The 14,294-nt window shown below is 42.7% G+C and overlaps 1 protein-coding gene across 4 annotated transcripts in view; it reads right to left on the reverse strand.

Annotated features, from left to right (window-relative positions):
• Nucleotides 1–14,294, reverse strand: part of LOC126917466 (protein-L-histidine N-pros-methyltransferase) — a 41,383-nt gene that overhangs the window by 13,148 nt on the left and 13,941 nt on the right. For all 4 annotated transcript variants that reach the window (XR_007710965.1, XM_050724361.1, XM_050724362.1 and 1 more), the window contains exon 2: nt 13,653–13,864. Coding sequence is in view for 3 of the 4 variants with exons in the window: in XM_050724361.1 (XP_050580318.1) it covers nt 13,653–13,864 (212 nt within the window). In the remaining variant the exon portion in view is untranslated. The remainder of the gene's footprint in view (nt 1–13,652; nt 13,865–14,294) is intronic.

The following is a 14,294-nucleotide window of genomic DNA, read 5'->3' on the forward strand; positions in this document are numbered from 1 at the left end:
AAAGAAATCGAACAAGAAGAGAACCAAGGGTCTTTCGTTTCGATGTCATTGTTTCTTGTACTTCCTCGATCTTCTTTCCCTTTACATTCTTCAATCACAATTATACAATCGACGCTCTAGGTTTTAGTAAAATCGCGACGAGACATGAGCATAAGCATGAGCAGAAACAGAATCGGAAAGAACGACGCGCTCGACACAGCGTATGCGCAGCTAGTGTGCGTCCGCGGTGACAATGTAGACCGTAGACGGTTTTCGGATTCATTCGACTATTTTCGTAAGCGCTCGTGCGTCGGTTCGACATGGTGGGGGTTAGCTAGCTTCGCTGATGTGTACGAGAAGTCAGCGCGTGGTGGGGAATAGCGACAGTGGGGATAGCATGGGGAAAAGAAGGACGAAGAGAGGGAGCGAGAAAAGGAGGGGAAAACGGTGTCGTTCGAAGGAAAAACGAGAGGAACGGGAATGGAGAAGACAGAGAGAAACGTAGCGTCTATTTAGCATTCCCCCTACCGCGGCGACGGTATCTCGTTAGCTGGCTTTTCGTTCCTTCTCCTTCTGCTCGTTCGTCGTGCTTGGAGCGCGGGTGTGAGAGACGAGAAGTTCCGAGGGCTATGCGAGACAGAACGGAAAGCGGAAGAGAGAAGCGCGAAGAAGAGAAGAGGGGAGAGAGGACGTAGTTGGGAGCTAGGGATGCTGGGTAGGCGTGGAACATGGACCACCCTGTCCACGAGCGATGGAGGGGAGGCCACGCCGCGATAGTCGCGGTGGTGGTGGCAGATCAGCGGCTGAAGGATGGGGAGGGAGGGTGGATAGGAGTATCCGTGGACAATAATTACTATTATACACGTCGGAGTTTTGCAAATGCTGTCCTCCGCGCCGGGTAAGAACGAGGAAACGGGCGAAGAGGGCTGAGTGGGTGGCTGGTGAGCATGTTTGCCCGTTATTTCGCTCAGCTTCTCCTAGGAGTTAAACGGGATAAGGGTTTGTCTCACGAGAGGGGGATGTGGAGCGATTCTTAAACGGGATCGTTATGCGAGTTTTTCGCATACTCTCTTTCCCTTCTTGTATCGTGTTGCCTTTCTACTTTCCTCTCTCTCTCTCTTTCTCTTTTGTACTTCTGGATTTCCTTGTTCTCCATGTATCTCGTCTTCTTTCCCTTTACCCCCACCTTTGCCAGTCTCGAGGCCCGTTTCACCCCTGGAAACGTTATCCATCTTTCTTTCTCTTTTCCGCGAGCGTCCGCGATCTCGAAACGTTCGCGTTACGTTCGTCGTGACTGCGAATATCGTCGGCGAGCGTGTGCGCGAAGACGTGGATCACACGTCGCGTATCCGTTCGAACCAATTCGACCCTTTCCCGGCGAGGGGGGGGGGGCGAGCGGTTCCACTTCCCCTGGTCTCTATACACCGCGACGCTTTTACGAAAGGGGCGCGAGCGAAGAAATCGCAACGCTCTGTATCCTTTCCTTTTGTTTCCTCGCGTCAATTTTTGAAGGATACGATGCTCCGTTTGTTTCGTCGCGATAAGTCGGCACTGAAAAGGGAGGTATACGAAGGAAAGAATTCCTATTGTTGGTTGTATCGAGGAATAGCATTTGCTGAAAGGTTATGCTTGAATATGAATCGACTGTTTAGAATAAAACCATTTTTATTTTGTTTTGAGATTAAATAGGCAGTTCTGTTCCTACGTCTTTCTCGTGCCTCGATTTCATCACGATAGTTCGATCGAATTAGTTTACCTCGATTCACCGCATAATAATTCGATTAATTAGCGGCAGTCTATTTTATTCTATTACCGCGCGATATCGTAGTTTGATAAAATAGGATTCTAACATTTACTTGGTGAATCTGTAAGAGTACGATATCGTATCAGTTTGTAATTTCGTCGCAAGTTCGGGAACATCGTCCGATTTTCAGCGAGATTGTCGTGGGAGAATATAGGAGCACGAAGTGGACTATTCGCGAGGGAAATACACGCTTTTATAACTCGTTTCTTCTCGGCGCCAGCTACAGCAAATCCTCCCCCCTTCCTTGGAGACATTTCTGAATTTTAGACGCCTTAAACACTGTGATTCGAGTACGATCCCCAAGAGTTGTTGCGCCATAAAAGATAAAGAAGGACGGGCGTAGACTCGATTCGTCCAACCAGCTACATATCGTAGCTTACTAGGTACAAGAAGGAATAAGAATAAGAGCGTGCGTCGAAAAAAATTATTCCCTTAACGTATAAAATCAAATTGGACTTATTAAGAATCGAGCGTTTAAACAAAATCCCAGGTAGCTGTTTAATGTTCGGCTACATATATTCAAAGAAGCTGAGATCCAAAGACTTACAAACGACGATCAAAGGATAAGTGGCGGATAAAAGTCATTCGTTCTAAAGTATACGAGAAGAATCAAGAATCGCGACAACAGAGATTAATTGCGTTGAAGCGGTGCAAGAAACGTTTAACCAGAGCTTGCAGGTGTCGTTAGAATATTTCCGAATTTATATTCGTTTTCATCGAGCAAAAGTTCTTAACGATCGAATAAAGCGAAATAATGTTTGAAGATGTCTTTCCTTCGAGCTGAGCTTTCTTCGATCGTCGTATGTAAGGTCAATGTATCTTACCCCCACCGGAACCTTCCATTCTATCGACTGCAGCGTATATAATAAGTTACACATCTTTTCCCAAGTGCAAGTTCCTCGCGAACGTGTTCGATATATATAATAAGCGTAACACTGCATTCTCTGATATAACTTTTCCGATCGAAGGCAGATACCGACGCTGTTACAGCTCGGTTTCGCGGTAGCGTGTATTATGCACAGTTTGCCCGCAAGCTTTTCAGAATGGTTTAACGGGATTGGGAATCGAGCGGAGATGGTAAATTTATTTTTTACATTGCTTGAAAAGCCATCGAAAGAGCGCGAAGATATTTACCTTCTGAAATAATAATGTTGCTTTTAGAGGTACGTACTTTGATCGTTCGAAACGAGAAACTCGACCATGAGATCTATTCGATATTTTAACTGGCAATAATTAACGAATAATTATCGATGATTATTAATTCTCCTTGTATTTCTCATTCTGATTTTTCTGTGACGGATTACACACGTTTCCACTATTGTAATATTAGGAAATTGTGGTATATTCTAATCAAAGAACGAATAACGGTAGATGTTAATAATGGGATAATTAACGAACGTATCGATGATTATTAATTCTCCTCGTATTTCTCATTCTGATTTTTCTGTGACAAACGTGTAACGGAATACGCACGATCCCACTATTGTAATATTAGGAAATTGTGATATATTCTAATCAAAGAACGAATAACGGTAGATGTTAACTGCAATTTTCACGCAGGAACATTACCGGAAAGTATAAATAGCGAAGGATTATTACGTTTGTACCGTCAGACACGATACGAACAAAGATGACTCCGGAATGCGTTTTCTCGCTGTAACGTTCCAGGATTAGAAAATTCTTCCTCGATATTAATTAGATAATTTTTATCTGTTACGACACACTCGTACTACGCTTATAAATGAAAGGGTTACATATATCGAAGTTCTCTGGATTCCGAACGTATTCGTCCAAATTGATCTCGATTTTACTTATTCGTATAACTTTCAAAATTGCATTTACGGTGGCTAAAGATATAGCTCCGCCCAGTTGGCTGAAACACCCTGTATATCTATATAGCGTACTTGGAATCGAAGAAGACACTGGTTCGCCGTTCGTTAGGCGAATCCTCATGGTAGCGACGAGAGATCGCGCGGGGGCCACGGCTAGTTTTTATCTTAGACGTTAACGGCCATTCCGATTGGCTGGTTGGCCAGCCCCATATCGTTCGATTTATGTGGACGCGCGACTCTACGAACGACACCCGTGCATATGTAATTCGTAGGGTTGCTCGTAGACCATCGCTACGCGGTCTACGATTCTTCCTCTGCCCCTGGTCCCGTGGAAATACATACCGGTTTATACCAATACTATATACGGGGAAGATGCGTTCGTCACGCCTGTACCGTCGATACCAATACGCTGTCACAAAGGGATGCTTCTTGCTTTCCTCTTTAACTTCCATCGCGTCAAGCTGTTTATTTTCGTATCGGATAGGATAGATGATTCGAGCGGCATTCGATACGTTCGACGGCGTGTTGGTAGACCGAGTATTACAAGCTGCGATCAGGAACGGGGTGGTTGCCCGTTTGCAAGCAAATCGAAAACGAGAAATAATTTCCTATTTAACGTTAGAACCACCAAACAGCGTCGAATTCACGGGATTAATTTATTTAGGATTGCTTATCGTAACGGTATCTAATTCGACGAATATCGCTATCGTTGAATTCGAACGCGTCAAAGTGTGTAAAAATACTGAAATAATAAGACGAAAATATAAAATTGATCGCAAAGAACGATTACTCGCGAGCCAAAGCGAGCAGGCAAATCGAAAGCGAGAAATAATTTCCTATTTAACGTTAGAACCACCAAACAGCGTCGAATTCACGGGATTAATTTATTTAGGATTGGTTATCGTAACGGTATCTAATTCGACGAATATCGCTATCGTTGAATTCGAACGCCTCGAAGTACGTACAAATTTTGAAATATCCCATTGCGATTGAAATAATAAGACGAAAATATAAAATTGATCGCAAAGAGCGATTACTCGCGAGCCAAAGCGAGCAAGCAAATCGAAAGCGAGAAATAATTTCCCGTTGAACAGATTCTGTCAAAATAGCGAGTCTCGGAGTTCCGATTTTGCGCTAACAATTCGAAAAATGTCAAGCTTGTTCAAGCGTTAAATTTAAACTTACGTGCACGTGTTTCGAGAGTATTAAGACGAGAATATTGAAACGCCCAATTGAAGTTAAAGTATTCGATTGAAAGTAGAATTGATGGTAAAACTACACGACGATATGTGCCTGTAAAAAACTGTACAATCGATATAAATAAACGAATCACAAGGGAAAGTATAAAATATCATACAGTTCAGTTTCATCAAACGGTTACGTATTATTATCCGTATATGCGCCTATGTCGCGTGCGCGACGAGGGTGAATTTTAAAATTCTCTGCCCCAATCGTGATTCGAACGACTCCTTTCTTTTTCCTACTCCGATATTTTCTAGGGAGACATAGTTAATATAAAAATAATAAGGCTCGTTATATACCTATCTGCCTATTAATAATACGAACCACCGTTATTTCCTTTCTTTGTAAATATCCAACTGCAATTCTTGGAATACTAACGCGTTTCAAACTTACATGTTTGTTCTTCTTTGAGAAAAAAAGCGATATACATTTCGTAAATTACATCATACTGACTTTTTATTATCTTCTTCCTTTTTATACTTTCTAATCGATATCTTTTTTTTCATCATCATCGAACGATCGATGCCGTGAGAGATGAGCGAGACACTTTCTTTCGTTACTTCGATGGCGTTGTAATTTCCTCGCTATTGCTCTTTCTATCAACGAAAGGGCAAATCACGTATAACAACGCGTCTCCGAATAAAGCAAACTTTTCTTAATTCTCAGCGTGGAGTCTTTCGATCTTGGAGCGCGCGAGTTTCGTCCTTCAACCCCTCAGACATCCCAACAAACCCTTCCTCTTTCTTCGCTCGTCTCGTTTCTTTTCTCGGTCAGCATCCTGCGATTGGTCCACGGAGACGACGTTGGCTCGTTGGTCAGTAATTATCATTAGCGCGTTTGCGCGGCGCTCGGCTCTCCTTCCGATTGGCAACCCTCTCCGTAATTAATCGAGGGGCGCAGGCGCGAATTCTCGCGTCTAATGGAAAAGCGTCTCGTGGGCGTCGACCCCTCGAAAACCTCTGGATTTCTGGCTTTCTCTCTGTTCCCAGTCACTATGGCCACTAATTATAAACGAGGGGCGGCGCTCGTTTCACGCATACCACCCTCTTCGTGGCCACGCGCCCTCCGCCACGAGTTTGCGCCCTGTTAATTGCTCATTAACCCTTTACCTCGCCAGGAACTCGACAAATGTGGGCGTTCCTAGGTGATTTCTTTCGGTCGAGACGATTTTCAAAGAGGAAGACGTAACACTTCGTCGACTGAGAATTTTATCTGTTCCGCGTCCTATCTATATTTTCTTATCCAAAGACGTTGTAACAGGTATACCAGTAGTAGGTACCGTCGAGGTTGACTGATAGAGGAACGAGTGGATGAATTTGTAATAGAAAAATATATCGAAATAAGTGTAAGTCGAGGTATAGCGTATGCCGATCCAGATCCTCGCTCTTACAGTGTTACGATACGATAGAGGAAACTATGATAGGGAGCACGTTCATATATTAGGTCGCCCGAAATGTTTCTTTCGTTTTATAAGGAAATAATGGACGCACGACATTTTCTCTTTTATATTATTTTATCGAATTACGTACGATTTATTTTGTTCTATCAAAATAAAGATCACAACGTTCGACAGATTAGGTTTCATGTTTGTATAAAGACGCGTTGTTGTAAAGGACGTGTCTGTAAAAGAAAGACACTTTCCCGACATCCTAATATTTATAGCAAAGGACATTACCAAAAGGTTAACCTTGTAGCTGTAGCTGAAGGCTACGAGAAACAACGATAGAAATTTAGTTATAGCTCCTCTCTTTCTAGACCTTGTAATCCAAAACAAAATTTGTATTCAAGGGCACAATAACATTTCTTTTGTTTCGCTAAAGTCTATTCTCTTGGTAACAGCGGCTTTCAGGTAACCGATATACAAAAGAAAAAGGTGTAGAGTTTTTCTCGAAGTAATTACTTCGACAGGTACGTTTTTGATCAAACTCGGGATATTTTCACGCGTTTTTATTTCAGAAAAGCGTATTCTAACACACGTTCCTTATTGTTATGAAAGCCGAGAAATCAAAGAAGACTCGCGCGAGATAACGAACGAAGCAAAACGAACGTGAATGGTTCGATCAAGTTGAATTTAGAAGAGCGCGAAGATTATACGTAGATACAGGTGATTAGATAAATTGCAGGTTGAACAAATTATTGGACTACCAATTTACGAGATATAAGCATTTATGTAAAAATTCTAATCCTAAATGAACTCGAAGGGAAGTTCGATAACGAAACAGAAATATAAAGTGGCTAATGGAAAAACGGATAAAATACGCTCCTATAATTGACACACGGTTGTCTCGTTAGTTTTCCATATCTGACGATTTTTATAAAATCGACGCGACTTAATACTCCGAGGCCGACAAGCACTTACGAAATTATATCGATGTTCGGCCGGCGACGAACAAAAACGAGGTGGGACGTAATGACGTGTTTTCAAGTGATAAACATCGCGAACACGTAATTCCCTGGCAACGTATGTTTCCCAATCGTTTCCGGAAAATTACCGATTTCATTGCCGCGTCGTTGTAATTACGAAAATGCTCGGCCTGGTTCCCTCGAATTATCGACTCACGTGCTTCTGTTCGCTCATTAAAATCGTATTTACCTTATAACGCCATAAGTTTACGTGACTTTGCCGTTTGCATCGTAGACGACAAATGGAAACGAATGGTTTTGCTAACGACGACGTTTAAAAATTAACGTGTCTTCGATCGTAGCGCCGAAGGATATTACGATTTCCTCTAATATCTACAACGTCTTAATTAGTAGAGGAAATGGCGAAGCAAACAAAATTTGTCATTTTACTACTCGTCGTATAAACGAAACAGCTATAGGTACTACGATATATAGTTTGCGATATCGCTCAATTTCTCGACAACCGACTGGCAACAAAAATGTAAAGAATTTCTGATTCTCGGATAGAAAATTTAGAAGCGAGGCAGACAAGTGTGACGTGCAAGTTTCGGCACGTGTCGAACCAGCGTCTTAAAAGTATGGCCAAGCAAGAAGATATTGTATATACCCATGAGAAAATAAGGATCTGGTCACCCTTTGGAAGTCAGGTTTACAAGGACAGAGGGGAGGTCGAAAAGCAGACAGGGATATAACAGGTGGCGCGCGGAACTAAACAGCCCCTTTCCTCGATCGTCCTTCTTCGGCAGGTACATACTCACGACCATTCTAAAGTTCCGCACACTCCGGGGCCTGACACAAAAACTGGCTGCTGTGTTCCGTCTGACTGCGGAATCTGTCGGGACCTCCTCGTCTCGCTTTGTTACGATCGATCGGACGTTATCCACCCCTCTCCCTTTCGCGCAATTTCATGTTATCTTTCTCCTTACATCGTTAGTCGATCGATAGGTATTAGGCGATCTTGATTTAGTTTACGAGAGTCGGGTATTTTATCTACGTAAATCTACAGTTCGTACGAAATGTAGAAGTTCGCGTAGGAGAAATATAGCGTTATCACGAACACCGAACAATTTATGAAACACGAGAACGATTTAATAATTCGGAGAAATTCGGAGAAATTTCAGTAGGTAGATATTTTACGCTACATCGAAATTTTCTTCCAATTATGGAAATTCTCTCTCGTACCTTCGACTTGTGCAACAGTCTCTTGTGACGTATCTATTATCTCGACGCGTATTTTAGTAACTTCGCTAACCGGATAACCCACTTTATACGCGTTTCTTGCTTCTCTCAAGTTCTTTTAGCATCGGGTTTGTGCATCTTTTACGCGTTATTTCATCGGTTGGCCCTTAATACGTAAATCCGTCGTCTCTCTACAGAGATCGCGTATAAACGATGCGAACCACGAAAACTACCTCTCTGTCGAGAAAGGACGATTCATCGATCGGAGCCACGCGGATGTTCGCAGACCCGAGCGATGGAATTTCTCTGAAATATCATGTTCGTTAGTCGGAGAGAATAGATTTGGCTAGACGCGTATCTGCATCGGTAAGATCAAAAGGATTAAACCTTGTCGATATTCCTCCGTATTTATCCAAGGAATCGTTTAATCGCGAATTATTATCCTACAAAGGATGGTAAACTGACAGTAGCGAGAGCCCTGGCGACTATAACAGACTACGAGAGAGCGAAACATTCAATTACGCGTTTCTTGATCACGACTCTTTCGCTTTTCTACCATTCGCAGAACGTATCAAAAGTGGCAGGATAAACAGGACGAAGGCACGAATCAACAGGCACATCGATGGAACACCGGCATTAGAAGCGAAACGGTAATGGACCGGGCTATAATTATTCCGTGTTCCGCGGAGCAAACAGCCGGTAACGACCGAATTTGCATCTGGATACAATCGTGCAGCCATGGAAATAACAGAAACTCGCTGGTTCAAGGAGAACATTTCCGGCGAACAATTAGAAATAATGGCCGTTCCACGTCGATGTAGCAATCATTGTTAATTGACATCGAAGGAGCTGCGAAACGATTCGGCTCGACGTGGGTCTCCACCTGCTCCCGGATCCCTCGAAAATTGCGCGCAATTTCGTTCGAAGGTTGAAATTCATTTTCAGGTACACCGAGTATCCGATCTTCTTTTTTTCACGGCATATGCGATTGTTTTTGCAGGAGTAGAATTAAAAAGCGTGGTAGGGTAAGGGTTGTTCGAGTTAAGATCGAACTCGAAGACGTTCGATCTTGAATTTTGTACGAAATGATCGAATTTGTATATCGCCGGACGTCATCTTTACCAATCATTGATGCGATAACGAAAGAGAATGAGAACGTATCGTACCCCTGATCTTTATATATTTAGTATATTATACTTTAGTATATTATATTATAGTGTTTTTTAATTCAAAACTCGTCGTAAAGTACACGATAAGTCGCGTCTATCGTAGTATTTTCTAGAGGCAAACGGGTTTAAGATTCGGCGCATTTTTCGTTCTTTTCCAAACTTTCGAGTCACGATATTACGCTATCGAAGATATTAAGGCATCGTTCGTATTAATAATTCTACCTTTCAGTTTCGTAAAACTTCGTCGATTCGGCTACGTTCGAGAGACTTACGTCTGTAGCCCGAAATAAGTAGCTTCTGTTTTCAATTACGTCATATTAAAAGTCGCCTGTTTAATCACAGAGCGAGAAAAAAAAAGTTAGAAACTCGATGTGTCCCAAGGGAAAGATCAAGCCGGACGAAAAATAAAACGAAGACGACGTTGAAGATTTGAGAAAGGCGAACATCGAGACCTTCGTCCTGCAAGCGAACGGATGCACGCTTCGACCGGACTTGATTTTCTTTCGTCTCTCCCTCTTCTTTCTCTTCTTCTGTCTTTCCTCTCAGATGCTTTTCGATCCCCTCTAACCTACTCTCTCTCCTTCGTCTTTTCTATCTTTCGTTCGCTCGAAATCGTTCGCTTCGCTGGTCGTTTCTCTCTTGGTAACCGATGGAGGACATCTCACCGCTAATTATGATTAATTTGTGAGACGAGCGAACGGGTCTCGAAGTCAGCGGCTACCAAGATGCAAGGGATCAGCCGTGGGGGGAATGTAATTAATATTCTCAGCGGGAGTGCGTTGTAACGTCACGTGAACGTCACCCAGGTGACTCCGTCGTTCTTCTCATCCTAGTTTGGAGGCTTCGGCTCTCCTCCTTCCGTGCCAACGTTCTGCCGTGAATACGCATAATAAAAGCCCGGGGACGATGGCTGCTAATTGCTGTTTAAGCCGTGGCGAGTCATCGTAACTAGCGATGGGATCAAGTTCGACGAGTGTTTGGAAAAGTCCAAGTCGATCTTCATACTCGAACTTCGTTTCGTGGATTTCGAATAGCACTCGTACGAAATAATAATTTCTTCGTTATCGATTATTATCGTCGGTCGTTATCGAATGAAATCGATCGTTTGAAATCATATAGGAGCGAGGTTTCAAACCGATTTTGACTTTTGGATAATGAAAAGAAGTCACAGAGTCTGAGATACATACGTACGTGTATCGCGCGTATACAATTTTCTTTCAACTTAGAAATTCGTTAACAGACTTTACGGATGAAATTACAAGGCAGCCTCGTTCGTTACGGTACGATATCATTATCGTGCAATTTCGTTTTGTATGCGCGGAATTTCAACACGGATAATTCCGTGGCACCGAAGAGCGAGGGTATAGTGGTTTCTTTATGGAAACAAGGGGGATCCGGATCCGTCGATGATCGATCGAGTCAAAATAAACGCGCATCTAGTATTATGTATCGAGTTAGGCTACTGTGTAGCGTGGATCGATCCGGTTTCTTTCCGAGAACGAGTTAGCGCATAGTTGGTCGTCCGAGAAAGAGTTTCCTTTAGAAAATAAAATCATCGGTGTCTTTGAGTTAACATCGATGATTTCCGATAGCTATTTTCACTCGTAACGGTGACATCGATTTCCGTAACGACGAACGAGAAAAGTCGCTAGATTCGAACGGTAGAATGTCGAAAGTGTAACGAGTACTAAAATGATATACGGCTACGATGAAATGGTCGGGAGAAATTTTTAGTTAATTGAGAGTTTGTTTTTCAAGATACGTGGAGTGTGTGTAAAAAGTAATAATCGGACATACCGATGAGATAATATACTTGGATTATGATATAAAAGTAAGTATTCACGTAACGATAGAAGGTGAAAAACTGCGAAGAAAATAACGCGTGACAGGCTCTATTTTTAAAATAACAGCCTTAACTGCGAGATTATGGAAGTTAAGAGGTCGAGCATAACGAAAATTATCTGATAGCGTGGAATTACTATTTTGGATGGTATAAACGAAAGTTATCTTGATAGTCCACGGCACAGGGCCAACCGATAAGGCGATGCAATTTGGAACGCCGAATATTCTACCTATACGCTTAGTTACTTCCCTTGTTTCACGTCGCGAATAATACCCATCTTAAATTCAACTTGGTATTACGAATGTTTTTCACGAATATCGAGTATACCGTATTACGTAAAAATATTCGAAATATTCTGGCAATTTAATTCATAGTTCGTATTATGAATCGATAATTTTAACATTTGTGGTGAAAATAATCCTGTCTACTATCGAATTTTTAATACGAGCGCAAAATGTACTCATCGATTTTATCGATTCGACGTCAAGTTAACGAGAAAGCGACAAAGCACTGTGCTTTCTCTACCGTTCCCATATAAAAAAAAACGACGAAAAAGCTCTTACTTCTTTAACGATACCACCGATAAAGATCTAAACTTGCGTAAACGCTACACCAGTCTACTTACGGTGTCGTATAATCAAATTTCAAGACACACCGGATTACCCCAAATGATTCTTTCGTTTCACAGGGAAATGACAGATATGGATATGTTCTATCGAAACAAAATGGATCATACGTAATTCGATGAAATAATATAAAACAAAAAATGTGCATCTACTATTCCCTTATAAAACGAAAGAAACTTTTCGGACAACCTAATACTTTCTATAAACGTTAGATATGTTATTTTTCATAAACGCCCAATAAAATCAACCTAACGAAAGAAAATCGCCAAAAATGTATCCCACGATGTACCCTTTATCCAGATATTCCCGTAACGCGTTAATTGCTCAATCCTGCCTACACGGTCTCGAAAATTCGTGCGAGAAAGAAAAAAAGAAGAAAGAAAGCTGCGCATCATTCTAATTCATGAAGCGACCGGCGAGGCTGTCCCGCCTAGTAGCACGCGGATAACCGTGCTGGATTTTAATAAACGGTTCCCCGGTCAATCCCATATACACAGGCGGCACAGTGGATGCGGAGGTGTTTCGCCTGGTAGCTGCCAGGACGACGCGTAGCTCGGGGAGAGGTTAATCACCCGCGTTGGATTTTAATAAACGGTTCGGGGGGCAAACAAAGCTGGTCATCAATAACCATTCCCCTCTCCCTCTACCAGGTACCCCTTGCCACCTGTCTCTATCTCTTTCTTTCTTCTTTCTAGCCCTTCGTTCCCTTCTCTTTCTATCCTGTCTAGCGGCCGAGAAGAGAGCCAGCTCGAGAGCCGACCCAGCAACGGGGTACAACCGGCAGAGGAGCCTTTGCCACCAGGTTGTCGAGCCTCATCGGACAGCCAGATAGGCGGAGATCGTATCTGCGTGGTTATTAATTAACCGGCGAGAAGGGAAAGCCTCCTTTCATCACCTCGCAAACGATCTACCTTAGCAAGGCCGAGGCCGAGACCTTGCCCTAGCGAGATGCCAAGAGATTCGCAAAGAGACCCTGTGGATTTTCGGCACTCGCCGAGTATTCGTCGGGGGGCTGTGCTTCCGGTTATGCGAGGAGAAATTGTTCCATGTCGTCGGAAGATCCGAGGGTTTTACGAGAGTCGTAGAGATTATCAGAGTTACCGAGGCTTCTGGATGTAAGCTGTACTCTTGTCGAAGATACGAAAGGCAAATTTCACGCGCTTCGCACGATCCGAGCGAAATCGTCGACGCTTTTTCCAGGTATATTCACGGACGTATCTCGGCGTTTTAATAACCGTGCGTTTAATTTCGTTCCGGGTCTAACGATCTCGGTGGAGACTTTGAACAAATTCTTACATCTCGCGCGTATGTCTAAGCGGAACGTAACATTTTGAAAATCGATGGCATGCATAAAATTTATATCTTACAATTGGACGAGATAATACAGAATTTGGAACAGTGAGCAGTTCGTTTTACGTGTCGTTAGTTGCTAGTATGCGATGCATGCAGTTTGTATACGGATGAAATTTGCATCGGTAAAAAGATTCGGTTTTTACGACGTTAAACGCGCGGATAATCAAGTCCATTTAACGCGACAATCTTCCAATCTTTCGTGTCGTGGTTTACAGTACTCACCCGTTTATGGAAGTTCGGCTGATGAACCAGGACAGAGCAGATCTTGCCAGAGAATGCCAGGCTTGCAATGGTAAAGAGTCCGATCTCTCGATGGATTTCATTAGGAAGATTTCGGCGGTTCTGTCGAGTTGATCGTGGTGCAGTCCTGTTCCAAGGGGAATCCATAAACGCAGCAAATCATCCCGGATTTTCGTTCTGTCTACCTTATACCACTGCAACAAGGCCAAAAATTACGCGCGTGCGTGTGTGAAATATTTTTCAAACCTAATATAAATACCAATTCTTAAAAGTATCTACTTTCTTTCCTCTATACATACAATTTAGAAGAACGTACGGGTACAAGAGGCGGATAGAAACGTTAAACTAATACGACGTTTATGCGACGCTGTGTCCGTAAAACGACAATCTAAAAAACATATAGAGACGCAAGAACTAGGTATAAAAATTAAATTACCGATAAGCTATCCTCTGGTCGTTTCGATCGACGTTGAAATCTACCGACAGGACTTTCCTGTGGTCGAACGTAGCGATAATTGTAATACGTTCGAGCAACGACGTACCAAATTATAATTCAAAGGCAGGCTCGTCGCTCCGAAGGAAGCAAGGAACGATCCAAAGCCACGTTCGAGTATCGGGCAGGAA

The sequence above is a fragment of the Bombus affinis genome, chromosome 6 (genome assembly GCF_024516045.1).
Source record: "Bombus affinis isolate iyBomAffi1 chromosome 6, iyBomAffi1.2, whole genome shotgun sequence".
In the NCBI taxonomy this organism is placed as follows: Eukaryota; Metazoa; Arthropoda; class Insecta; order Hymenoptera; family Apidae; genus Bombus; species Bombus affinis.